This window comes from Amblyomma mixtum, chromosome 10 (genome assembly GCF_055824585.1).
Source record: "Amblyomma mixtum isolate Tamu chromosome 10, ASM5582458v1, whole genome shotgun sequence".
Taxonomy (NCBI): Eukaryota; Metazoa; Arthropoda; class Arachnida; order Ixodida; family Ixodidae; genus Amblyomma; species Amblyomma mixtum.
In genome coordinates this window covers 149778597-149806270 of record NC_143021.1, presented here as the reverse complement: position 1 = coordinate 149806270, position 27674 = coordinate 149778597, and the positions used below count along the sequence as shown (strand labels likewise).

At 43.7% G+C, this 27674-nt stretch overlaps 1 protein-coding gene across 2 annotated transcripts in view; it reads left to right on the top strand.

Annotated features, from left to right (window-relative positions):
* Positions 1-27674, top strand: part of LOC149327340 (nose resistant to fluoxetine protein 6-like) — a 73314-nt gene that overhangs the window by 32502 nt on the left and 13138 nt on the right. The window contains exons 4-10 of one of the 2 annotated variants that reach the window (XM_089563460.1): positions 2921-3005; positions 5636-5724; positions 7345-7524; positions 12121-12214; positions 12680-12766; positions 15279-15444; positions 20946-21028. In XM_089563460.1, coding sequence (XP_089419586.1) covers positions 2921-3005; positions 5636-5724; positions 7345-7524; positions 12121-12214; positions 12680-12766; positions 15279-15444; positions 20946-21028 — 784 coding nt within the window. The remainder of the gene's footprint in view (positions 1-2920; positions 3006-5635; positions 5725-7344; positions 7525-12120; positions 12215-12679; positions 12767-15278; positions 15445-20945; positions 21029-27674) is intronic. The other variant, XM_089563461.1, reaches the window with a different exon arrangement.

The window sequence follows — 27674 nt, the reverse complement described above, 5'->3', positions numbered from 1 at the left end:
TAAGGCAGGGGTTCTCAAACTGGGTTCCACGGAACACAGGGGTTCCGCGGGCTGTCTTCTTGTGTTCCGCGAGTACCCTCACTGGCCCTGACCCGGCAGCTGATATGAGACTGGCTCTGAGTGCTGCTGAGCCACGCTTTGACTTGCTCTCAAATGGGAAGCAGTACCACCATGACTTGCTCTCAAATGGGAAGCAGTACCACCCATCACATTAGTATTTGTATTAATCGGTGCAATAAACATTTAACTTTTGCAACTCTCTCTTTGCAAAAATGCACTCGACAACATTGCTGGTAAGTGAAAGCGGGGTGGGGGGGGGGGGGGTTCCCTGGAACTTATTGAAGGCTTTTGGGGTTCCTCGAAGCAAAAAAGTTTGAGAACCCCTGCTCTAAGGCTTAATACCATACCATAGCCTCAGTCCATGCTGAAAGACCTCACTGCACATTGTGCGCAGCCTACGCGCGAGGTAAAAGCGGTCGTATCAGTTCGAACGAATCAAGGGCATGCGCCTAGTAGGATAGCTATACCGCTGGTTCTGCTTCATGAGTGCAGTGGAGAGCGGTGCTCTGCGCATGCGCTTACTGTTCATGCTTTCCAGCATTGTCTCTCTCTTGTTTCCTCATTATGCTTTTCTGCGTCCACGAAGAGGCCTCAGAAGGCCATAGAGTTTCTTTAATATTGCCCAGAGGGAAAGCTGGCGGCGCAGCGCTGCATCCGCCATGGAGGCGTGCGTGAATGCCCGGATGAAGTTTCGTTTTAGTTTTGCTATTGCAGGATGTGAAGTGTAGATTGAGCCACCAAAGCAATTCCACTCTGCTCGTAGCAAACTTCGAAGATATACTCTGAGAGTTTTTATACAAGCCTAACACTTCTGTAAAATTTATCGAAGTGAAAAGCGCGTTGTTAAAATTTCATCTGCGCGAAGACGAGAGCCTCGCGGCGCAGCTGCCGACTTCGAAGGAAAATCCACATTTTAGGGTCAGCAGTAGCCAAGCCAGTAACAAACCTCGTCTCCCCCGCGTTTCGATAGAGGCGAAACGCAAAAGGCGCCCGTGTGCTGTGCGATGCCAGTGCACGTTAGAGATCCCCAGGTGGTCGAAATTATTCCGGATACCTCCACTACGGCACCTTTTTTTCTCTATTTCTTCTTACACTCCTGCCTTCCTCCCTTCCCTTACGGCGTGGTTCAGGTGTCCGCCGATATACGTAAGACAGATACTGCGCCATTTCCTTTCCTCAAAAACCAATTTACCAGCATTCTGGCGTTGGATGAAGTTCTCTTTAAGACACTTGCATTTACAGTGGCGCGAGCTTTGCTTCTAGGTAAAAGAGACAAATTATCTCTAGAAGTCGCTACTTCCGCTGCTGCGCCGAAAGAAGCAGAGCGGAGCAGAAACTGACGGAAAACTGAATGTGAATATGCCGGACGTTTAAAATCTTGTGCATAAAGATAAACATGTAAGGAAATGGCATCGAGATTGTTCGATGTACCGCAACATGCCCGTGATATGGAAACTGCGCGAAAGAGAAATAGGGCGCTCTTAACCTTCTCAGCATGAGCACTGCCATTGGAACTGGAAGTGAACAAGAGAGTTCATAGAAAATTTGTGCCAAGTGGTAAGGCTAAAACCGCGCTTGAGGCAGCGAAGTTGGACGTTGAAGAGCTATGGATGAAAGAAAAATAGTTGTATCTGGACACGCCACATTTCTGATTGCTTAGTATCTGCAATATACTGACCCACCGGAAACGGCACGTACAGTTTTTGCCAAAAGCAACCAGGCTGCATGGTTCGGTTCTTATTTGTAAAGTAAAGCCCTTACGACTTCCTTACAGGTCAAAAAAGTCTTTGAAGGTGAGGACAGGGGTTCTCTTTGCCATATAGAAATTTAGAGTTTGGGGGCTGGCATAATAGCTATAATATACGACTGAGAAGCAAACTGTGCAGCCTGGTTAACTTTGGCAAAGACTGTACGTGAAAATGTCCCTCGGAGGATACAAGGGACCCTCAATTAGCGCAATTTTTTTTATTTCACTTGGCCATAGTTGCAAAATTATTATAATATTCTTTTATTACTAGTAATATTAATGACGCCACTCTTGGCTTTGGACAGCACGTTTCTTATTTGTTGTTAATGTTGCATGCAAGCGTTCAAAAAGGGTGGCATTTTTATTAAATGTAACAATGAACCGCCTCCTAGTCATCAGTCAAGAAACGCCAAGTACCGTCTTTGGCAAAAGTAACCAGGCTGCAAGGTTTGCTGCTAGCTTGTATAGTCGAACCCTTGTGACTTTCCTAAAGACCAAAATTTGTTGGAAGGTAAGAAGACTCCCAGTCCTTATCTTTAACGACCATTTCAGCTTCAGGGAAACTGTAAGAGCTCCACTGTGTGAGCTAGAAGCAAACTATGCAGCCTGGTTACTTTTGCCAAAGACTGTACGGAACAGACACTCGTCGATAGAGGGAGGGTGGGGGGCGTTGATACGGGGGCCCGATGAGTATTGATAAAAACCACACACCACTTCTGCATGCTCTAGGTCGGATACTTGGGTGCTACTTGGTGACTTAGTGGCTACGTCCAGCTGAAGGCACTTTCTAAAGTCGGTCTCGAGAGAAATCGTACAGGGCCTGTTGGTACTTAAAATGTCGAGGTAGCAGTAGCTCCTCCTTATATATGGGCACATCGGAAACGCCTTCCTCACTAATTGATTTACCAAAACCAAACTACAGACGAGAACATCACGAAAAAATAAAGGGGAACAGCCCAAGACGGTATGAACATCTATACCGAGAACGTGCAAGGCAATGGCCATCACGAATTTTCAGAGAGAGCCGCTTGAATGCTGAGAGCTTAAAACCATACTTCGACAGACTAACTTCCCTTTTTTTATGAATAAGAATCCACCTATTTCCTTCTGCAGTGAAACCTTCAATGGTAGACATCCGAGTTGCAAACTGCATGACGGCGGAACCGGCGCCTTGGAGTACAACGCAGAAGGCAATTGTGTAAGTCATGTCTGCCCGTTTTAGGGAGCCACAGAAACATGATACGCTGACGCAAGGGTATAGTATTGCTAATTAACTGCTATGATTTTGCTACTCGATGGGATTGTTTTATCCAGCCTGTTATTTATTCAGCAATCAGGAGGAACATTTTTCCACTAAAGCAAACATGACAGCTTTAAGCAACAATGCTCGAGTCGGGTAATATTCACATATTTAATCAAACGTCATGTTCGATATGTGCCAAAAAGTCAGGTTGTTAAAGTGAAGCTTTGAATCAAAAAAGCAACTTGATACGTCACAGTATTCAGTGCTCATTAAACCTCCTTAATTCAGAGATATTAAACCACCCCTTCTTGCTCGTACACACTGCATGTAAGGTGAACTCACAAACAACGTTATGACAAATGCTGAAGAAAGGTACCGCATCCATTCCTGGTCACTCACACTGTAAGCTCCTCTGTTGGCCGTTTGAGTGGCGTCGTGCAGAACGTCAGTCGTTTGCAAATAATAAAAAAAAAACATTGCACCCATTCTAGCTTCTTTCTCACATTAAGTGCTTGATAAGAGCGTTTCAGGCTTAAGAAAAATGGAGCTTCTCGGAAAATGTGCACCAAGCATACCAGATTTTCAGCTAAGTTGCACCAAGCTGTAAAACTCATCCACACGATTTATTTTCTTTCTGAAAAAGTTAGCGCAACACAAAAACAATCACCAGAAAGAAAGACAGGACATCGCGCTGCTGACAACTGAATTCTTTATTGAAAGACACGAAGAATGTATAGGGTTATCGTCACGCCACCCCTCAGCTGCAATAAACGTCAGAAGTCGGTAAAAGATGATAAAACGATAAAAGAAACCCTTTAACACGAGGTGAGTCAAAAGCGATAAGAGAGTTGATGATTCTTTAAAAGCAAGAAAGAAAACAACGAAAAGATGTGACGCGGTGTAAAAGGCAAAAGTAACATGTTTTAATGGAATCCGAAAAGACGAAAGTGATATGAAAAAGCCAGAAAACAGAACACGCCATTTGACATAAGAAAATTGAATCCAAGCACTGAACACCACAGACCACAGCAGAAAAAAAGCTGATATCGGTATATTCGTTGCTTGCTCATGCAGATTTTTCTAAAGACCCTTCTTCAGCCGTATCTCGTGATTCTTTCTCGTGATTGTTTTTGAGTTGCGCTAATTTTTTCAGAAACTATGCACCAACTCGCCCAGCAACAAGTTTTACTTGAGTACTCGATCTATGCAAATTCATGGAGTGCAGCTCTAACCGTCTTGACAAAGTCATCACCTTTTTTAATGCACGGCATTTTCTAATTAATAAAAATAAATTTTCAAACTTTCACATCCATAGTTTTAACGCACATTTTTTAATGTAGGTGGTGTAGTGAATATTGAGAAAGATCGCATCCATCGCATAAGATCGCACGAGATATCGCATTCATTCCTGGTCACTCACACTGTCAGCTCCCCTGTTCGTGGTTGGAGCGGCATCGTAAAGAATGTCAGTCATTTGCAAATATAAAAAAAAATTGCCCCCATTATAGCTTTCTTCTTATTTATTTCTTATTTATTCTTATAATTTCTTCTTATTCTTTTACAATGAATTACCAACTAGCCCAGCAAGAAGTTCTCTTAAGAGTATTGAGAAGTGTCCACTTCACTTTTTTAAAGTAATATTTGTGCTGTTAATCTCTCCAGCTTAAAGTAATGCTCGCGCGATCTAAAAACTGACATGAATATGTCCTCCCACGTCACGATGCCGACACACTAGAACGCGCCCGAATGAAGGCGTTTGGCTCCACAAAGCCGCATGATTGGACAGGATACCGGCCACGTCCATGGTTTTGCCAGAATCCCCATTCTGCTAGCACAAGCATGGGCCTTAGCACATGCGCTGCCTTCTTAGACTAAAAAAAATGTAAGTGGTCTACCAAACCACAACGCCGACGTGGTCCTGCCCCTTCGCCATATCCTCTATAACTAAGTTCCCATGCTTATCGCGGAGCCATCGCTGAAACCGGCGGGTTATTTATTCGTTGTGACTCTGCGCTACCGAGTTCCTGTGATAGGGACACCTTTGAGAGTGCCCACATCGCGACTCGGCAGCCTAGTTGCATGCCAGTTTTTAAATCTCGAGATGTCTTTTTTGAACCCCTGCATAGTTTGAAAAAAAAGTACCTGCTCCAAGTATTTCGAAGAAATGAAGTGACTTGAGCGTATCTCAACATTCTCAGCAACTTTCACAATGAAGATGTTGGTTTTAAGTTAACGAGGAAATGTTAACACGTTTCTCTATTATTAGTCCCTCAGGTGCATACAAAAATATGCTGACCTGGTAAAGGCGTCTGCCTACAACCCTACAATAGTTGGATATTGACTGGCGCGTTCTCATGTTTCGAAGCTTAACAGAACTTATTTAAGACACCCTGTATTTCTCTTTCGTGAGCGACTTGAACCGGCCGGTTCACAATCCGTTCGGCAAGTATTTTGCAGGATGGCTTCAGCCAGGAGAGGAATGCTAAAACAAATTGTGACATATTTTTGAAAACAAAAAAAAACTCTTGTTTCCAAAGAAATATCGCAACCTTCTCCTACTATATTACATGTTTCTATGCATCCAGAATATTTTTAGGCCTCCTAGCCACTGCCATCGCTGCTGCCACGTTGATAGACATCTTGCCGCTGCAATCAAAATGTGGAAAAAAACGGAGTAAGTGGATAACGTTTCTGCCTTTGTTTTTGCATCCAAACGATAAATACGAAGCGTGGAAATGATAACTGCCTTGTTTTCTTAACGCGAGTTGTGTCAACCCTGGACATGTGTTAAATTAGGTAATCAGTAAGGTGGGATCAGTTATACAGCAGAGCAAGAGAAGGGGTGCCAATCAAAATGTTCATCCGTACAGCATGGACGAACTGCAAACTACAAGACGGGCGCTACTACCTCAAACGAAGTTTTATAACGAAGTGAAAGGAAGACATGAAAAATTAAGAAAAAAATAAAGTAAGCGCACAAGGCTCCAAAGCAAAAAGCTGGCACCCAGGCCACATGAGACTGCAAAATTTTGAAGTTTCTTCTGGTATACTGCCATCAGCAGTAGCTACAGATGATTTCCTAATGTCAAAACTATAGATATCATCTCAGTGGAAAGTTTCTTTGACTTAAAGGATATCGTTTTATCAGCGTGCCGCCACAGAGTGTGTTTGCTGAAACACTGACGTAGAGGAGTTATTTGTTGCAAAATAAACTGTTGCGAGCGTGCCATCCTGGTTCGTAATGCTAGAAGCGGGCTTTCTGCAACATTCGTCGAACACCAAAGACAAGCTAGATGACCCAAGTATACGTTACCACATGATATCAGGCTGCAGTTTCGAATATTGAACATTCTATCCTCTTGTCATAATCACCCAAGTCTGCCCTTTGCACACCGCGAGAAAAATAGCATAAATGTGCGGATATTACTCAATCCTTCGCATTCACCAAATCATATAGATTTTTCTTTCTCTGCCAGGAAGTATAATTTATTCTAGCTTGGGGAATTTTTTTACTACTAAAAATTACAAAACGAAAGAACCGAACAAGTGCTGTCAGTTGAGCTGTTTTGAACGTGAGCTCGCTAGGAAATATCTTACTAAGCAGCCGCTTCATCGAAAAAATGGCACAGACACTTAGCACTGTTTGCTTGTGGGAATGTGCTATTAATTTCACCCACGAGCAAGAACGAAGCCGGTAGAAACGCTCAAGACAGCCAACTAAGGTGGCACTTTCACCATTAATCACATAATGAAATTAAAATAAGACAAAATTAAAAAATTCTCATGCGCTTTCCTGCGTAAGAAATTGTTAACAAAACAAATGCGACCTCCCTTCTTTCCTGCCACGTTGACACAAGCTCGTGACGAGCACCACACGTCGCCCAGATTACCTGTAGAACTCTCCGTGCCAAATAAGTCTCATTCGAAGTACTGAAGGAGTTAATAGACACTTGTAGCATACCACGTACCGGGATACCGCTACCGGTACCGGAGTACCGGGAGCCCGCGCGCACCCAGTGAGCCTGCGCAAATCGTCTTGACGGCGCCAGATATCGCCACGTACCCGGCAGCTGCGCCTGCACCAGCAGCATCGAGACCAATCATCGACCAATCAGACCAATCATCGAGACCAATCATCGACCAATCAGGGCGGGCTCCCGGTACTCCGGTAACGGCAGCGCTAACACGGTACACGGTATGCTAAAGGTTTATAATGTCCATTAGGCTTCCCTGGAATGAGTTTTTATACCATCGGCAAATTTTGATGACAACAAGACTTTGCACTTGATTTCAGGTGCGTTGGTTCAGTTCGCGATGGCGTTCTCGCTGGTGTCAAACACACGCGTGCTGCTCATGGTTGCCGACCGAGCCGATGCCGACCGCTATTCTCTGCAGTTTCTGCACGGCCTGCGACTCTTCAGCCTCGGCCACATCGTTATGGGCCACTGCTTCATGACATTGTCGGACAGCGTCTGTAAGCGCACCACCCAAGTTTTTTTTTTCTTTCTCATCAACCTACGTTGCCTCTTATATCGCTCTGCCTGCTTTTGCTGAAATATAACTACCGCAGAATTGTGAACGACGCTAAGTTACGAAAAAGTACCAATCGTTTCATCCTCCTCAAAACGCATAACGGAGCGGGGCATTGTGCAATTGAGTTCGGGGATACAGGTAGATATGACGAAAATACCATGTACACTAATCAAAGGTCACCAATATTTTTCCCGAAGGTTTGCATTAGTGGTGCCCTTACACAAAAGCGAAATTTCTCGCCTCTGTTTTCCAGCTATAGTTATTTCGGGGAAACATATATTTTACAATAGAGAGGCTCATGCCATATATGACGCCTAGTTGCACATACCTTTAAGTTTCTTAATTCTGACCGCTGATTAGTAATGATTCCTCACCGCTCTCCATGCATTGCGTTGGAAATTCCTGTAGCGCTAAGAGCTTAACAGTCTTCGGAGACACCGCACACCAAGAATTAAAAATCAGCGAGCAAAAGGGCTGAATCCATGAACTTCTTACCCGGCTTATCGGCGTCACATCGTGGTCGGCTGTTCTCGTCTTTTTCGAGTACACTCCTCTGAATATGAATTCTGTTTTAAATGTCCCACAGCTGCGAAGCGGTGCATGTTGCAAGGTGAGAATAACGACAGCAGCAGGCAGCGGTTCTCATCTGGCAAATCGCGCGGATGGTGCCGCGCAGACATATTTGCCTACAAGCGGCGCCAGGTTACTGCTAGAGGTTAATTTTTTTGCACTTATTAGCTGCCAAGTAGACGGAAGTGGCCGACACACGAGCCCGGCCATTAGCTACATTCATGAAGGATACACCGGGCGATTTCTTTTTGTCTGTAAAGGCCTTTCTTTTGAAAAGATAAATGTGAGAGACACGCGGGTGTGTTTGCGCAGGTGAGTGCACAGCAAGGCAGATGTAATGTACGCTATAGAGTTTAAATATAAGTTGATTAGGTAGATAAAGTTATTTATTCAAACTGTTTAGTGATGATCTTTTTTAGGTCAAAAGATTATATTGCGAACCTGAATGCCTTCAACGTCAAAGGCGGCGTAGTTTCTAAATATTTTGAATCGGCAATCTGGTTAGAAATATCAAGAGTAAAAAATACGTTTTTAAAGCTTGTTCAGTTGCCTTTGCCTCGTATCCCGCATATAGAATGGCATCGCTGTGCTTGGTAATCATCAAGTACACAAGCTACCTTCATATGTTCTGCATAAGGAATTCGAGCGAAGCCATTTTATCTATGTGCCACGTGAATGAGCAACTTATTAATGAGCTGTAAAGCGGGCATTTCCCACTTTCGCAATTGTTTGCCACGAGGTCGATTGTGGAAGTTTGAAAAATTTCTTATCTTCCAAATTGCCAGCCTTCACTCTCGCCATGATAGGTGCAACGTTGAGAGACCGGAAGCGGGCGGAGTTGGTGAGGGAACAAACGCCGGTTAATGACATCCTAATTGAAATACAGAGGAAGAAATGGGCTTGGGCAGGGCATGTAATGCGAAGGCAAGATAAACGCTGGTCCTGAAGGGTAACGGAGTGGATTCCAAGAGAAGGCAAGCGTAGCAGGGGGCGCCAGAAAGCTAGGTGGGCGGATGAGATTGAGAAGTTCGCGGGGATAGGGTGGCCGCAACTGGCGAAGGACAGGGTTAATTGGAGAGACATGGGAGAGACCTTTGCCCTGCAGTGGGCGTAGTCATGATGATGATGATGATGATGATGATGACTTTCGCCATACTATCTTGCGCAGTAAAGCCAAAAGTTAAAAACTTGGTCAGTTATTTCTAGTTTAGTGCAGGTATTTCAAAGGGAAGCTCAGGACAACTCCATCCACTTACTGTCTACGGCAGGGGTTCTCAAACTGGGTTCCGCGGAACACAGGGGTTCCACGGGCTGTCTTCTTGTGTTCCGCGAGAACCCTCACCGGCCCTGACCCGGCAGCTGATATGAGACTGGCTCTGAGTGCTACTGAGCCACCCTTTCACTTGCTGTTAAAATGGAAGCAGTACCACCCATCACATTAGTATTTGTATTAATCTGTGCAATAAACATTTAACCTTTGCAACTCTCTCTTTTCAAAAATGCACTCGACAACATTGCTGGTAAGTGAAAGCGGGAGTTGGGTTCCCTGGAACTTATTGAAGGCTTTTGGGGTTCCTCCAAGCAAAAAAGTTTAAGAACCCCTGGTCTACGGAATAATTTAGTGTTTCGGTCTTTCTGGTTATCTTGACGTTTGCCCGCAGCAAAAGACGTTTATGAGCTTGCAAATTGCTTTGGAGATTCTTCTCACCAGTCAGTTCAAATTCGTAACGTCGTTAACGAATAGGGCGGTTTGCCCCCGTTTCGAAGTGAATGGCGATGTAGTGTGGTCTGCTGGATCGATGTCTGCCCATGAATTTTGCTTGTTTCCCCGATTTTACGGCGTGATCGCATTTTACGTGCCTACACCGAGGCTTATCGCGTTTTGCAAGTTCTAAAAGTTGGGGCTGCTTTTAGTCGAATTTCAACATATTTCGACATGATACCTACCGCCCAACTGTAGATTTTGAAGAGCTAACTAATAAAAGTTAGTGAAAAAGCTTATTAATTAATATGGTATCCCTGTGTGCGGACGTCAGAATTTGTGGCATTAGCGCGCTGCAGAAACCACCTCTGCAGCTAATGAGAGCCTATCTTTGAAAGCTCTTGTTTACCTTGCCTTGAAACAGCTTGTACAAGGAACAAGGGCTCTATTTCAAAAAAAAAATTAAGTTACAACTTACAGATTAATGGCACTTTGGCACATTGTGGACGATTGATATAGCTTTTGAGGCCTCTGGCAACCATTTCTGTACGAGAGATGGACTTCGATTTGCACGTAGATAGTTAACGAAATTTGACAAAAGCAGTTATGTGCTTAACCGTTCTTTTTTGCCTTTGCTAACTGCGTCCGTGTAAATTCAAGCAGCGCAACTCTCGTAGAATTCAGTTCCCACTAGCCCCAATGAACACCTCCGAGAACCAATCATTGCCTTTAATATTTCGCTCTCAAGAAGGTGGAATTCTCGTGGGAAATAACGCGAAGCGGGTTTTTCTATAATTAACCACATAACACAGATTATAACAGGCTAGTAAAATGACCAGCAGCGACTACTACCAGGCGACTTTAGTTGACAGGCATGAATCTTATGGAAAATAAGAACTTTCAAACGTGGGCTCACGAGACCACTCCGGAGATTCGAGGTAGGAAAGGCGTAATAAAGGTCGTAATTAAAAATAAAAGACAAGATTTCTTTCCTTCGTTCTCTCTTAATTCTCCTTCTTTTTCTTTCTGCCTTTCTTTATTTCTTTCCTCTTTTCTTTGCTTCTTCCTTTCTTTCCTTCGCTCTTTATTCTTCCGTTCATTCTGGCTATTTCTATTTCTGTCTGTCAGTCGATCGTTTGGCCTCTCGGTCCATCTGCCTGCCTGCATGACTGCAGTTACGGTACAGGATTTTGCTTCTTACGAGAGCATAGAAGCATTAAAGTCCGCCATCTCTCTCCCCCAAACATACACGTTATCAGAAAGAGCCATTTCAATTTCACGCAGAAGCTGTTTGGCGCAGAGTGTAGAGCGGGCGTACCCTTAATCCGCTTATTTAGGATGTTGGGTCCAAATTATTGTATGAAAAATACTGTCATAGAGAATGAAACAAGTTAGTGGTGTGCGCTGGCTCTATTAAGGCCTATTTCAACGGGATGTCAACGATACACTCACTGCGGGCACGAGTTGCGGTGCGTCTTGTTAACTGTACAAATCGCTAACGCCTTCTTTTTAACTATAAGCACAAACATGTCATAAATCTGCGCGTCCTCGGAACTAAATGAAAATGTGCACGCGGGAAAAAAGCAAGCCTGAAAATCACGAAAAACGTACATGAAACAGTCATCGTCCTGCAACAATCGAGGGCCGTACATTAAGTACAGTCTATCAAGCAGTGCTGGGGTGTCGGCTTTTCGGCAATGTAGAGGTGTGCTTTAGTGCCACGTGCTCACCTTTGTCTGATACATGCGTCAGTGCTGCGTGGAAAACCAACACGAAACATTGACTTACATTGTCAGGCTATGCAGTAACTCTGTATACAGATACCTGTCTACTTCTCCAGTTGTCTAAAGGAAGTTGCACGGGTTTTATTCATGAAGGTTATAAAACTGTGAATGAAGATGCTGGCGTAACTTGCGACCCCTTTCTGGAGGCTGCTAGTTGGAGGCGCCTCCTATAATCGGACGAGTCGGTTATTCCAGGCACCCTTGAAGATATTTTTCTCTTAAATTATATGCACGTTTTGAGCAGCCCTCAGCTATGCGTTTGAGCATCCAAAATGCATAAGAAAAGCTAACCTCCGAGATTTAGTAAAACTTAGTTACCTCATTTGCAAACCCGAGTTCTGTAATAGAATTACTGAATGAATTTTGCGGCAAATATACCTCAGGTCTGTTTTTTTTTTTCACGACTCTTCGGTCGCAACAGTATACGCGGTTTCTTCAACATCGAAAACTAAATGAATGCAAATGCTTTTTGATTTCGCAGCCCGTATGCTGAATTTCCTCATCGACGCTACCTACTGGCCTTCCTTGCTCATAACAGGAGCGTTCAACAGCGTTGACACGTTCTTTTTTCTCAGGTAAGCTATAAACGAGTAAAACTGTAAACACAAATAGACTCTAAAAGAATGTCAATGAGAATCTGAGAGCAGTGCGAAATTCGGCAGAACGTCCTTGGATTTTATAAAACAATAATGAAGCTGTAGATGCTCAACGTGAACCAGAATTTTTCGTAGAATTGTTCCTAAATAAGATGTACTTGCTTTATTCTAGACAGGAGCAAGCATGATGAAATTGCATGTTCAGGCAAGATGGTCAAAGCGGTAGCCGTTGGTGTGGAAACGTAGCAAAATCATACGTATAAATATATACGCGGCGTCAAAAAGCATAGCACTTAGCTATAGCCATAGTGAGGTAAGTGAATTAACGCCGAAAACACAGTTGCTTGCGGTTGTGTTGTTTCTGCATGCTATCTTGAGTTCTTGACACGCTCATTCACATCGATAGCTTGATAAATTTACACTCCTGTTTTGATCATCTTGCAGCGGCTTTCTCCTTTGCTTTATTGTCACGAAGCAGAGTAGAAACGGCCCTCACCTGTTCGTGATAGGTGTCGTTCGAAGACTGATAAGGTAAGAAAAATTATACATAGATCTAGTTAAAAGTAAGGGTCGACAAGAACTAAGATAATGACACGCCTATTTTCTTAGGTTAGAGACACGCAGAGGGTGTTGGTGGGGAGAGACGCATCCCAGTTAAGTCACCTCGGTCTGTTGGCCTCAACACAAAGCAAGGAGTTCCGCACCAATGATAAACTTTGGATATGTTCGTTTAGATATAGAGTTTTTGCGCAGTTCACAGCAACAAACAGAATGAATGTATTGATTCACCTCCATGGCTCTGATCTGCCACAGCAACCTGTGATTTATCACGAGCTCTCAAACTGTTGTTTTGTGCAGCAACTTTAGGGTTTTGAACAAACAAATGGCAGCGCAAGGAGCCGAGGACTAGACGAGACAACAAGGACGGCGCTGCACAAGGACGGACCAACACGCCCAATTTTCCACGTTAGTCAACTTTAGGGTATGGGTCCGTCCTCACGTCAGTGCTGTTAGCATTCATATTGCACTTTGCTGAGCTATGTAGTTTCTTTAGCGACTTCAGCATTCTCGCAGCTCATAAATGTGCGGACCTTAATGAAAAGTGGACGAACACAGAGCTGACATATTTTATTTTTTATTTTCGGAAAGACGGAGACATATAACGCAAATGGCAGGTCATGTGGCACTAGGGATTCAACACTTCATTTACTGAAAAGTTAAGGCCTCTTAAAACTTTTCCAGAATTGGCGAGCCTGATTTGGTTACTCTAGATCTGATTTGTTTGCCGGCTTACAGAGCTACATCGTCTTTCATCGTTTACGCCGTTTTTCGTTTAGCCTACCCTTAACCGGTTTTAAAATATTCTTGGCTATTTAAGCGTGCCTGCTTGAAAGCTGCACTGGAACGAACACGACGAAAGCATTCCTTAAGCTTTTCAGTTGGTCACAAAGACCACCGTTCGGTTGTCGAGTAAACATGGCTGCACAGCGTGGTCGCGGGATCAAACACTCCTGAAAAGCTGATTGCGTGCGCAGCGTGTATAAGCAGGGGCGTTTTCAACGTCTGTCGGTGCGTGGGCAGGCAGCCTGAGCGGCTATTTCTGCCCTCTTTTTGCATGTTCCGCTTTCTGCCCTGCATATGTTTCTGCATGGAAAGCGAATCCCACGAGCAAGTCAGCCCAGAGTCATCGCATGTACAGCCTTTGTCAAAAGTTTGCAGCCCAGGGGGTTTGCTTCTGAGCCACACTGTCTGGTTCGTAATGCATCTCCAGCGCTCCAAATTTGCTGAAGGTAAGAAGATTTCTGATCCTGCCTCCTCCGATGGGTATGACTACCACGAATGTTACAGGAGTCCCACTGCGAGGCTTAGAAGCAAACCCCCTGGTCTGTAAACTTTTGACAAAGACTGTACTTTACGTAGGTGCCTGCGTGCACAGGAGCAACTGCGCCCTCGTCAAGCGCAGCGTACATTATTAATGGAAGTTTTTGTTTGACGGAATATTTTAAAAACGCATAAATGCGTCAGCTCAGTTCATTTGGTTGTGTAGACAAATAGCTGCCCAATTCCTGGACATTTATCATATTTTGTTATATTGATTAACTTTTTGCATTCTGTTGTACGTACACTTAACTAAATTTACGTCATAAGACGTTGTTTTTTATTTCTGCCGGCACACAGGCTCGTAACAGGGAGCATGGATAAAAACTGCTGGAGGAAGAACTTTGTGTGCATTCATGCGAAACACGCAGGCTACAGAACTGTATTAAGATTAACGCTGATAAGCCTAGTGTTGCTTCGGTGTGAAGGGTATATAATATTGTCAAACTAGTAAATGGGCCTATTAATTAAACTGCTCAAAAAATTACAAATAAGCTCACTGCATGGTCAGGACAGCGATTGGCTGGCGCACAAACATAGACTAAAAGAAGAAAAAAGAAGGGACACATTCTGGCCATTCTCGTATAAGCCGCGGTTCTCCACGTGATCTCGCTATGTATGGACATTAAGTACGAAATGTAAACGGTTGTCACGAAAATTTTTAGTGGATCTGGGTTTGAATCTGATCGCGAAGAAAATCTGTCGTCAAGAGCTAAATTATCCTATCGGCTGGAGGGAATGGACGTCCCCAGACTGGAGCAATCCCATTAGCGGAGAAAAGTGACGTTCCCAAACCACAATTGACATCACTGCCGGGAAAGGCTTCAACCGCTGCTAATGCTATCCCATTTCCAAGGCATAATGTATTTAAGTTGTCTTGTGATTTTCATTCATTTCGAGAATGTCGAGTCTCTGTCTACATTTCATTTTTCAGTATTGTTTTTTTCGTGGATACGGCTGTCTACGTCCCATCCACCAGCCTAAAACCATCAAGCTTGCTGAGTGTTTGCTCCCAGGCAAAATTTTTATAAAGAAAATATTGACTTCCAATACTGGAAATTTTACTCAGACGTGAAAAGAAGGACCGCAAAGCCATAGCGTGTACTTAGAATTCAGACTAAATAACTCGTATTATTTTGTACCTCTGTTCATTGTGCTGTTGCAGAACGTGTTTCCCACTCTTCTTCATCCTGATGTGCTTCTACATTCTCCCACTCTTCATCTCCGGGCCAGAGAGCAAGACGTTTTTCCTACAGTTTCACGAGGAGGTTGCCGAGCACTGGTGGCACCTACTGCTTCACATCCAGAATTTCTACAAGATGGATGCGCGGGTAAGTTTCCGGCCCTGCCTATACATCACACGGATTCGCTGCAGCAATACATAGAGGGTTTTAAATCATTCAAAAATTCAGGGGGTATTAGGCTCTCTAAACTGCTGTAAGGCAAAAACCTTTCCTGGTGCACTGTTTGGTATTCACTGCGAGGCTGTTTGTGCTGTACTAGTGCTTTATTTGACTACACACTTTGACTACACATTATAACTACACACTTTGACTACACATTACAACTACGCACTTTGACTGCCGACTTTGAGTGCTTCTTTAGCACGACTCTCCCCCTGCTTCGATGAGTTCGGTTGTATCCACGGCTCTGTTAATAGTAATGAGTAGAGACCGGATTTTAGGCAAATGCCTATTTTTTTCAGCGCTTCGTAGGCCCACCATTTTTACATATGAGCACGAATTAGGTGTTGACAATGTGTTTAATACTCTTTTTATAGTGCCTATAAATGCCTATTTTGGGTGTCAGTGCCTATAAATGCCTATTTCCGACGTCGGTGCCTAAAAATGCCCTATTTTGCAGAAAAGGGGCCTGAAATACGCTGTGGTTTTGCTTTCAGCTTCTGTTTGCTTTCGAATCCATTTCGGTTTTGAGTAGAGCACACACGTGGCAACATTAGATGACCTCGTCAGTTGGCGGTGGTGAACACTGCATTTACGCCGGCTGTGTACACAATACCAACCACGTCAGCCGAAAATATCGAAGCAACCTTTTTCCTATTTTCTGCCATTTTATTGTGGCAGCTTGTTGATGACTTTGGCTGTTAAAGTGGTAGTTGACCAGATGGCACCACATTTCGGAAAGTATACGGAGTAAGTTATAGGTTTGTCCAAATAATCCCCAGTTGGTTCCATTTGAAACCAACTGTAAAATGTTCCATAAACCTGCTGGAAACAGTTTAACTGATTAAAATTTCCACCCGGGTAACCTGCCTTATTTTTGTTCCTTGTGCCCCAGCCTCATGCCATCTTCATCAAATGGCATTTGGCGGTAATCTTGGTGGAGCAGGCCACACTAGACAGCTGGCAGTCGTGCGTACATACGAAAATGCATTCGTGCACTCAAACCATAGAGTAAATGACTCAAACAAAAAAACGGCTTCTAATGTTCGCACCTTGCTTAAGGTACCAAATAATTCCCGCGGTGTTTTTGTTTTATTTTACGGCAGATATTGCGCGCTGAAGTTCGGAACTGTATGCACTTTTGATAAAGTTTATAGTGCCTATTTTTCTCCGTTAGGTGCCTAAAATGCAATTTTAACCGCCTATTTATGGCGCCTAAAACGTGTTTTTTAGTGCCTAAAAATCCGGCCTCTAGTAATGGGGTATGTAATGCGGTCACTCACGGACGCCTTACGCCACCTGTCGGAGCGGACGACTATTTTATTAGTTGTCGTGTGCTCCAAAAGGAGGCGTCAGATATCCGTGGGTGACTTCATTACTTCGAATACGCGCGCTCTCTCGTCATAACTATTGCGACCAACCGAAAAATGTGACACCTCTTCTGACAACCTTCTGTCGACAACGATGAGGCATTAAAGGCTTTCGCCTTAATAGAGATTTCTCCTTTAAAAACCAGATAATTACTTCAGTGCAGTACATGCAAGTTGATTGTGTGGCAGGAAGGACGTTATTTACGTGATTTAATGCAGCTAAAATACGGTTATTTTTGTAAAAATACCTTGTCAACTTTTTGTATTTGGTTTTAGGGAAAAATGTTAATCTGCCAAGTTTAAGAGCGTAAAACTCGAAGATCAGTGAATTTTTTTTAAATTTCAGAATCGGCTTCGTGATTCGTGATGCTCACCGTGAAAAAGAAAAATAGCGTTTGAAGCTTTGAAGCTGCGTTCTTTCATTGAAAATTGCAGCTAAATGTCATTTGAATCATATGCAGTCGCTGTTTGCGTCGTATATGGCGAAAAGATATTGACGGGGTTTAATTTCTTTTTTGGGGTGGTTTCAGGTTTTCATTGACAGGTTGGGTTCCATCGATGAGAGCTTTGATAAATTTGATAAATTAGCACAGAAGAAAGTCCCAAAGCACAGCTGTCAGGGAGACTTTTTAATGATACCGCGGAGCTGGACTCCACTTCTGTGGTCTGTAATGCGGCAAAGCAAAACTTAGCGTGTAATCAAAAGCGCATTTTAGCCTTATGCTGATTCAGAAACTTTATGAACGGGACTCGCCGTCTTTGTTGAAGGCCTTCGATTTCGCAATACAATTGTGAGCCCAAAGAAGAACAATAAAAAGAACTGACTGTTATTCCTCTTCACAATTCTTTTTTTTTGCATTCCATCGGGAAAAAAATGTCCGCCTTGGCTTACAAGTCACCTGCATAGAACCAATCTTCACGGCTTTTTTTTAAATAAAAATCTGTATTCGCCACTTTGAAAAATACCATAAAACCAAAATGACTACAATAGAGTCCAAGTCTAACTAGGAGATAGAACCGTGCTTGATGTTTTTTCCGTGAAAGTTTTATTCCCTTCAAACTTACGGATTCTTCATTGGCAATTAACACAATTTTTGTCACTTATGAATGAAAAGCAAATAAATTTAGCACAACTGTGCAACTTTGTGTGCAGATTTAAGAACTGCTTTTTATTTGAAGCTAGTTTTATTTTTCTTAGCATTTACAATTACCACACCTGTGTTTACAACCGCAGGCCGTTTAACCAGTAAAAAAAAAGTGCAAAATTTTTATAGGTCGCCATGCTCACAAAGCCCTGCTCTGTCCTAAAAGCTACTCTTTATATACCCAGTACTCGTGGAAATAAAAGTTCGCTAAACTCCATGGATATGTGTCTGAAAAGTTTCTGACAAAAATAATCTTCAAAAAGTATTACACGTGCACACAGAAAAATTGAGAGCTGCATTGCACTCACCGAAATCTCCGAATTAATTAGCAAAATACAGATCCGTCCTACTGTCAGCTATGAAATGCCGTAGTGTTTGCAATGGCAGAAATAAATGTTGAGAAACCTTCCTTAAAGGGGTTTAGAAATGAAATTTTGAGGTCATAAAAAGCTTGTTAAGGCTTTCTCTGTATACAAGGTCACCCACGGAGAACTATTACGTACAACAAACGCTTAACATATATTTTAATTCAGCTCCAAAGAGTCCAAATATTCTTTCTCACGATCGAGATTCATCGCTAGCGCTGTAGTTAGTGACGCAGAGCTGTGGGAACGATAACAGTGAATAGTAGTGACATCAAAGCACATCAACCTGACGTACTATGAACGCCATCGCGCGGCATCGCCTAGGCGATGATTCGACGAAACCGAAACCGAAATTGCTCACTCTAAATAATGCGATAATAAATCTTTTTCCACGCATATATGAATCGAGGAGCACGTATCACGTGTCCTGTGGGAATGCGGAATGTTTGAAGCAAAGAACACGCCAATAAAAAATTTGGTGTCTCCACCCCTTTAAAAGTTATTCCATTGCTTGACTTGTTTATCGCCTCGTTGCCTTGTGCCACCGCGGTGGCTCAGTGGTTATGGCGCTCGGCTGCTGACCCGAAGGACGCGGGTTCGATCCCGGCCGCGGCGGTCGAATTTCGATGGAGGCGATATTCTAGAGGCCCGTGTACTGTGCGATGTCAGTGCACGTTAAAGAACCTCAGGTGGTCGAAATTTCCGGAGCCCTTCACTGCGGCGTCTCTTATAGCCTGAGTCGCTTTGGTACGTGAAACCCCATAAACAAAGCAAAAGACAAACGTTGCCTTGTGTTTTTCGTCAGAGAAATCGCCATTGCAGCCAGTGAATGTTTTGACCACTCGTATTTAAGGTGAAACTTAAATGGCGTTGCTCCATTGTTGTAAACGCGTGGAATCCGCGATGCACAACGGCCTTCAGGGCACAATATAACGTCTGCGGTCACTTCGCAAATGAAAGGTCACCCTACGCTGAAGAAATGTTGCGCATTGAGATAACCAACATAGATGCATGTCACATACACCTCTTGACGAGGTGCCTCGCCCACGTTCCATTTCCTTTTTCAAAGCCCATTCCCATTGGTACTCCCATTGGCACTTCCATTGGCGTTCCCTTTGGCACTTGGTTTGCCTTTTCAAAGCCCGTTCCCATTGCTTCCCATTGGTGAATTGACTCGGAAGACGCAGAGTAAAACTTTTTTATGATATCGGTCTCAATATTACATTGATCATTTTGCTTTCCGTGTTTGGTGTTTCATTTCTTGCATGTATTTGATGATCGTAAATTTACAACTTGTGCACTTACCATTGTTATATATGTATTTTGAAACACAGTAAGTATTCTGTGTTGCCCCTTCAATCCCTTGTACATATCCTTAGACACATCCTTTAATAATGTGGCCAGTCGATTGTGCCACTCTGTCTCTGGTATAATTCTTTGTTACCAATACTGCAAAAAAAAATTTCTTCTACCCACCCCGGTTACATTCCCTCTGGTGATTGACAATATATTTAAATAAGAAAAAATGAAACGAAGAGACCACACATCAGGGCTAAGTGAAGGCATGAATGTTTTAATCGATCACTCTAAAGCTTCCACAGAGGCCTCCTGCTTAGACTGCATTTAGTGTGCTCAACCGCCTTTCCCTTCTCGAAGGCTCCGCTTCAGCCTGTTTTCGTTTGGGGGGACATTCTGCTGTCGTGGCAAGCCTACAGCCCAGTGGCATTCCCAGAGATGTTTTTTTTTTTGTTTTCCTGTCCATTTATAGTGACAGGTTCGCGCATTACCAGGGACTGGTGACGTTTAAGACTGCTTGACCAACGCTTTCAAGAGAGTTCGGAGACATTTTATGTGACGCAAATTTTAGCTTTACATTTCACAAAAACTAAAACGATTTTTAACCAAAACTACCTGTAATTTGCAACAACAAAAGACATACACGTAATCAATGAATCTGATCGCTGATAAAGGATGTCTTGAAAACGTCTTTGGCAAACTAAGTCGCTTTGACGCGCAAGACAGATGGCGACCTTATATAATCGCTGCAACTGCTATTAATGAACGACATGGCTTAAATCAATCTACATCTTTAAAACACGAGAAATACTTTCCCGCCCCAGCCTTCTGTCTCAGACCCTCAATCATCGGCTTGTTTTATATAATTTCTTTTTTGTGGCCGCCGCGGTGGCTCAGTGGACATGGCACTCGGCTCCTGACCCGGAAGACGTGGGTTCGATCCCGGCTGCGGCGGCCGAATTTCGATGGAGGCGATATTCTAGAGGCCCGGGTACTGTGCGATGTCAGTGCACGTTAAAGAACGCCCTGGTGGTCGAAATTTCCGGAGCCCTTCACTACGGCGTCCCTCATAGCCTGAGTTGCTTTGGGGTTAAACCCTAATAAACCAAATTTATTTCGTCTTAAAAGAGCTGAAGTTAATTGACAACCGCATGAGCTCGCGAGCTTTGCGTCTTGCACAAGTTTTCAGTTCGATTACACGAGTCTTGGGGTTACGTCAGCCAAACCTATCTCTTCTTTTTTTTTAATCGCAGAACCTGCTTGGGCACATCTGGTACCTCTCTGCGGACTTTCAGCTTTTCATCGTCGCCCTTCCGGTTATGCTACTTCTGAAAAAGTAAGCATTGATGATAGATGTGTTAAGTTTCCTGCAGAGAAAATTATTTCGCGGTGAAATTTCGCGCGATGCACTTGCCAGAGCTAATGGAAGCAGTCCACTCCCGAATCGCCGACTAAGCCTCGTAGCTATGCATCATCATCACCATCAGCCTGACTACGCCCACTGCAGGGCAAAGGCCTCTCCCATGTCTCTCCAATTAACCCTGTCCTTCGCCAGTTGTGGCCCCACCCTATCCCGGCTAACTTCTTAATCTCATCCGCCCACCTAACTTTCTGTCGCCCTCTGCTACGCTTGTCTATCTCGGCATCCACTCCGTTATCCTTAAGGTCCAGCGGTTATCTTGCCTTCGCATTACATGTCCTGCCCAAGCCCACTTCTTCCTCTTGATTTCGACTAGGATGTCATTAAACCGCGTTTGTTCCCTCACCCACTCCGCCCGCTTCCGATCTCTTAACGTTACACCCATCATTTTTTCAACTATGCATAGATGTATTGAATTCAGATAACATTCAAATTTGCATTAAAATTACGTACACTGATGCGGCTGCCATGATGGCTCATTATCGACAGTGTACCACCGCTTAGAACAAATTCGCGGGATTTAATCCGGGCGGCCGAGCCTGCATTTCGACAAAAGGTAAACTAATAAAGGTCATGTGCCGCGCGATGTTTGTGCAATGTAAGGGACTCCAGGGACTGTATTCTATAGGCTGTGCATTCTCGGTTGTCCTTTTCGCACATATTCGGTCGTCTGTCAATGGTCACTTTATATACCTGCGTCTTTCAAGCGTTTGCGGCAAGCGACCTGGCCATTGGGTGGTTGGCGACCGGACCGTATCATTGGCTGAACATCGCAGCCAATGCAGGCAGTGGTTAGATACGGTCGCCGACCGTTGGCAGAACGCTGAGATGTACAGTCCCCGTCAGAAGTTTACAGCCCAAGGGGTTCGGTTCTAAGCTGTTTAGCGGGGCTCCCTAGCGCATTTAGGAGTCCAAATCTTGGCAGGATTGAGGACCCGAAGCCATTTATCTTTAGAGAGATTACTGTCGCTGAGTATGCATAATCAGGGGCACTGAAGGCATCGCAAGCAAACCCCTTGGGCTGTATACTTTTGACGGGGGGTGTACCTAACAATTGGCAGCATATTGCATACAATTTCAGCCAATGGTGAGGTTCGGACGCCAACCACCCGATGGCTGGGTCGCTTGCCAGAGACGTCTGGGCAGACCACATTCAAAAACTTAGTGCAGACGCTTCCCAATCACTCGGTTTCATCAGAAGATCCCGCTCTGTTTTCCCTCCTTTCGTTCTAAAACTCGCTTATGAAACGCTAATGTGCGCATGTGGTGTCCCTTTCTTGTTAGTGTACTTGTTGCGCCAGAGTTCATTTCATCATGCACCGGCACGCCCCTAAGGCCGTTATTCCGCTTATGAAACTTTCGTCCGTACCAAACTCGAATACTCATCTGAAACCTGGAACCCGATCAAGCATATCTAATACTATGGAATCCATTCAGAATCGTGCGGCCCGTTTCATCTCATCCCAGTACGACACTCTCCTCAGCATAACTGTTATCAAAGCCTCCCTTGACCTTCAGCCACTGGAAATCCGACGAAAAATTGCACAACTTTGTTTCATAAACTATACTGTAATTTTCCTCATCGACCAAACTCTCTCTTAGAGCCGCCACTACGGACTTCTCGCCGCCATTTTAATTCAAAGAGTGTTCAGCGTCTGCATGGCCACACTATGCTTTCAACAGGTTCTTTTTTCCCGGCAAAATTGCAAAATGGAATAAACTACGCGAATCAATAGCCTCCGAGCACGACGCACTTAAATTTAGGACTAGACTTGCTACCCATCTCTGCAAATAACTACGTTTGATTTTTGCGAGATTTTTATTCTTTCGAGTTTATGTGATGATGGTCCGTGTCGCGTGCTTTTTATAATATTTCACTTATACTGCTTATAGTCTGTTCTAGGAGTTGATGAATTTTGTTTTGTTACAATTAATGGTATTCTTGTATTGTTTTTGTATTACGGTATTGCAGTGCCTGTTCTCGTTTTTCTATTACTGACCATTGATACATATGTTATCGTCATCCTCCCCCTTATGTGACAACCTCCCCCCCCCCCCCTTAGGGGCATTTAAGGGATAATAAATGATAATGATGATGAAAGCCGCGAGTATATCGAAGTGACCATTGACCGACGACCGAATAGAGCGAGAAAGACAACTGAGAATGAACAGCTTATAGGATACGGCCCCAGGAGGTCGCAGTTGACCCTGAGTGTTTTACGACGACGTCACCGAAAGCACCGCATGCAGCGTCTGAAGGTTAAATCATTCCTAGCTTTCCTGGACTTCAGCAACTAGCACCATCTGTCTCCCGCCAGTGGTCAACACCGCGTAACTCGGTTGGGATGTTTTAAAGCAGTAATTTTGAGAAAACTGGGCGTGCCGAGGAATTCCGCGCAAACATGGAGATTTTCATGGCCGACGCTTCCTCCCCGCTGCAAAATCTGGCCGATAAAAAACATCTTGCGCTCACACGAGTTACTTCCGACGGCCATTGGAAATCAATCCGATGTACGAAACATTCGAACTTGCCGCGGTGATTGTGAGTGTTCAGCACCACGCGGCTCTAGTTGCAACCGTGCAAGACAAGCCTTTCAACAGATTTCCTGGGCTTGCTTTCTTAAAGTTTGAAGTTTATTTCAAAACCACGCAGAGTAACACAAATACATATTCTACAACAAAATGGTCCCAAAGTATTGCTACTGTAGGGAGACGTCTTATAACAAAATGCACAAGTTAATAACATTTGACAGCGACAACAATGACGAGCAAGACAGCACCAAGCGAAGAAACAAGAATACTTGTCACTAAGTGAAAAACAACAAGAATATTTATCCAAACAACACAACATATTGAAACAATTCTAGAGTTTACAAGTTCACAATATGCTAGTAAACTAGCCTAAAAATATACATATTAAGTTGGCGCTCAAATGACGACAGTGAGAATGCTTGTTTGATATCGCAGAGAACAGAATTTCAGAGTTTAATAAAAGAAAATCCAACCATTCAATGCCAAAGGTAGTACAAACTTTAGGAAGCAGAGTTTCATGAAGCGAAAAGCGTGTAACATTAGTGTTAGTGAAATCATTCATATGAATAATTTGCAGTGAAGGAATCCGCATCCTGTAATTTTGAATTCGACTATACCATGAATGCCAAGCATACTAACAACATGATTTAACTGGGAGGTAGGAGAGTGCCGAATATTTGCCGCAAATATTCTGACGGCCTGGTCTAAATGTTTTGAACAGTCGAAAGATCAGAAAGATGTCAGACTAAATGAAGCTATGCAGCACTTGTAATGACTATAAATAAATGCGTTGTGCAGCGCAACCCTTGTGCCCAGGTTAAAAAAACGACGAGCGTTAAGCAGTACTCAAAAACGATGTGATAATTTTTTCTTGTAACTCTATGCATGTTAAATTTAAGGCAACTGCCGAGTAGAACACGAAATAAGCAGTGATCCAAACAATGTATAGGGTTCGAATTTTTGTCCAAAAGGGATATATGTGCCAGGTTATTGGAACGTACACTTACCTGAAAATCAACTACTTTTATTGGAGTTACTATTATTATTTACAGACAAGGAAATAAATGTAAGAAACTTCGATTTAGAAAATTTTTATAAGTAGTCCGTTTCTAGCGCACCAGTTAGCAGTGATATTTCGCGTGTATTTTGCAGCGGTGTTATTTCGCATGCAAGGTTTCGCATGTATTACATGCACGTTAGCGAATTCTAAAACCTCTCTAAATGCCCTTGAATCAAATTCCTAAGATTTAATCCTTGTAATTCAACCTGTTGGCTTTTATTCTTTCTATGCTGTTGTTTTTGATCGTTAATATTTAATTACAGTCGCAACAACTTCTGCAGTGTTGATTTTAGTATATGCACAATAGTAAAAACATTTTCAATTTACGACAGGTCCCATTTTTCGAATCTGGGACAGTATTAAGTCGTTGTCAATTGATAATTACATCTGGTGCAGCTTCATCTTTGTGGCTTTAGATTTCTTGGCCGATAGTAGCCCTTTCCGGTCGGTTTGGACGATTATCAGAACATTAAAGCCCCGCTGCGGAGGCAATGCGAACTAGTCTAGGAAGGATAGCCGAGCATGGATCCACGTGCATTCGTCAGTGGCGTGAGTAGTGCAGTAACCTACTCGGATCATGTTGTCTTTGTTCTACAGTATAAAACAGTTGATAAGCGCTTTTGCACGGACCAGTAACGAGTTAAACGAGCACAAAATTGGCAGAGCACGAGTTCTCTCGAACCAGCGATCTAAAGAGAGCTTCAGAACAAGAATATTCTATGCTGTATTAGAAGACTTGCTGGATTTTTATGGAGTCGAGAGATTATGGCGCAGATTACTTCAACTGGAATTGCGTTCTCAGGGGGCTAGTTTCCGTCTTGAAACCTGCTTAAATATTAATTTTGCACTGAGCGACGCGGTCGAGCCGCCAGTTGGCTCAGTGCTTATGGCGCTCGGCTGCTGACCCGAAAGCCGCGGGTTCTATCCCGGCCGTGACAGTCGAATTTCGATGGAGATGCAATTCTAGTCGCCCGTGAACTCTGCGATGTAACTTCGAAAGGCGGAAATTTCCACTGCCCTTCGGTACGGCATCCCTCATAACCTTAGTCGCTTTGGGATGTTAAATCCCCTCATACCAAAAAATAGTCACAGGTGCAGGAACGGCTAGGTAAATAACCTGGGCTCACCTTGAGCACGAGGTCTCATGCTAGATTTCCGTTGAAAACACTGTAAAACTAAGTATGTTACACATAAGCACACTGGTGTACGAAAGCTTGAACAAGAAAGCCGACCTTGAAGCCGGACTTGTCCCAAAACTTCGGAAATGCATCACAATGGTAATCGGCAGAAAAAACATACAAATCGACAGCCTCGTGCGGGATTTGAATCAGCGCCAGCACAAACAGAAGGGCTGCGTTTCCTATTGCCATTACCACTCGGCCACCACCTCAGCGTCTTATGGCTTTTTTGCCATAAGACTGGTCGCCTCCTCGCGATACCTTTCTGATGTCATCTTGCTCATCTTTCATGTGTTTGTTTTGCGCTTCCAAATACCCGGCATCAGTAGCACTGCCGCCACAGCCGAGCAGTTAAGCCGGTTGAGTCAAAATGTAGAAAGGCTGTATTATGTCGCCAGTGCCATATTAATGTAGCCGCACGCAAATGCGTGAAGGCGGCTGAGGCAGCCCAACACGTTGCTAAGGCCGATGAAGAGCGGAGAGAGTTATGGGGCGCGAAGCACCGAAAACGGGTTTTCTGAGCAGGCTGCCAATCCCTAAAAGCAGAAGCGGCATAACCCGGTGGCACGAGGCGTGCCAAAACAACGGAAAAAGGTGAACACGCAGGCCACTTAATAAAAGCCACCGATGGCGGAGGATCCTCAGGCCCCGAGAGCAACAAGAGATACCGTACGCTGCGCCTTGCTCGAAGATCTACCATGCGAAGACAAAGGCAACTTCAACAGCCAGCATCTAAGCCATTCTAGATGAGCAACACCTTTCTTGAAATGCTTTTAATACTTCACCATATTCTGCAAGACGCGATAGGCTGCAGTTGTTTTCCGGTTCGTTTATTTTGTCTGCGGTGCAGGTGAGAATCTCAGAAAAGAAATGTCTCTTAGCAGGCTGGCTGCCTGCTCTCGGAGGAGGGGACCAGCGCCCAGGAAGAGGGAGGCAGACGGAGTAAATACAAAAGTAAACCAGTCGCCTGCTAAGGGAGTTTAGCGAGTCAGAAATAATGTAGCACTTACTTTGTAGTGTTGCTAATCACCCGAATACCATCGCGAAAGAGCGCTACTTTTAAAAGAAATGATTTGAATGAAGGCTTAATGTAAGCAATGAAGAGGCTGCCGTAATATGACGAGCTTTTCGTGCATTCAGCAAAACAGTGAGCCTGATTACTGCTCTATTACTTCTCGTACTTCTGATTACTTCTCACATGAAGTGGAAAATAAATATTTAAAATCAGTTCAAAAAGACAAATACCTCGCTGCTGTCATCTCCTCTGACCTGAAACGGGGTAAACATGTAGAATATATATCTTCGAAAGCACTTTCCGCACTCTTTTCTCTTAAGTGATCAATACCGACTGCCCCTCCCGACACCAAGCTACTGGCATACCGTTCTCTCGTCTTTCCTGTGCTCGATAACAACATCCTGTGTTTGTTTCCGCACACACAATAATGCATAAATAAGTTAGAAGGCGTTCAGAGGAAAGCAGTAATGCTTATTTTTAACAAACATCAACGTAATGACTCCGCACCTGAACTCCTAAACAAGGCAAATCTCTCCACCATTAGTAACCGCGCCCGAACCTCGCGCCATAAATTCATCTTTCTTCTCTTAAGCGGTGCCCTAAAAATGAATTCAACTCTACTTAGTTCTTTCACCAAAATGCAATACCAGAACGAAACACTCAAAGCATTTAACAGAGTATAAATTTAATACTGACACCTTCCGTTTTTCATTTTTTCCGCAAGCGATTAGGGAATGGAATATGTTTAATCCAAATGTTGTTAACTCTTAATCTCTG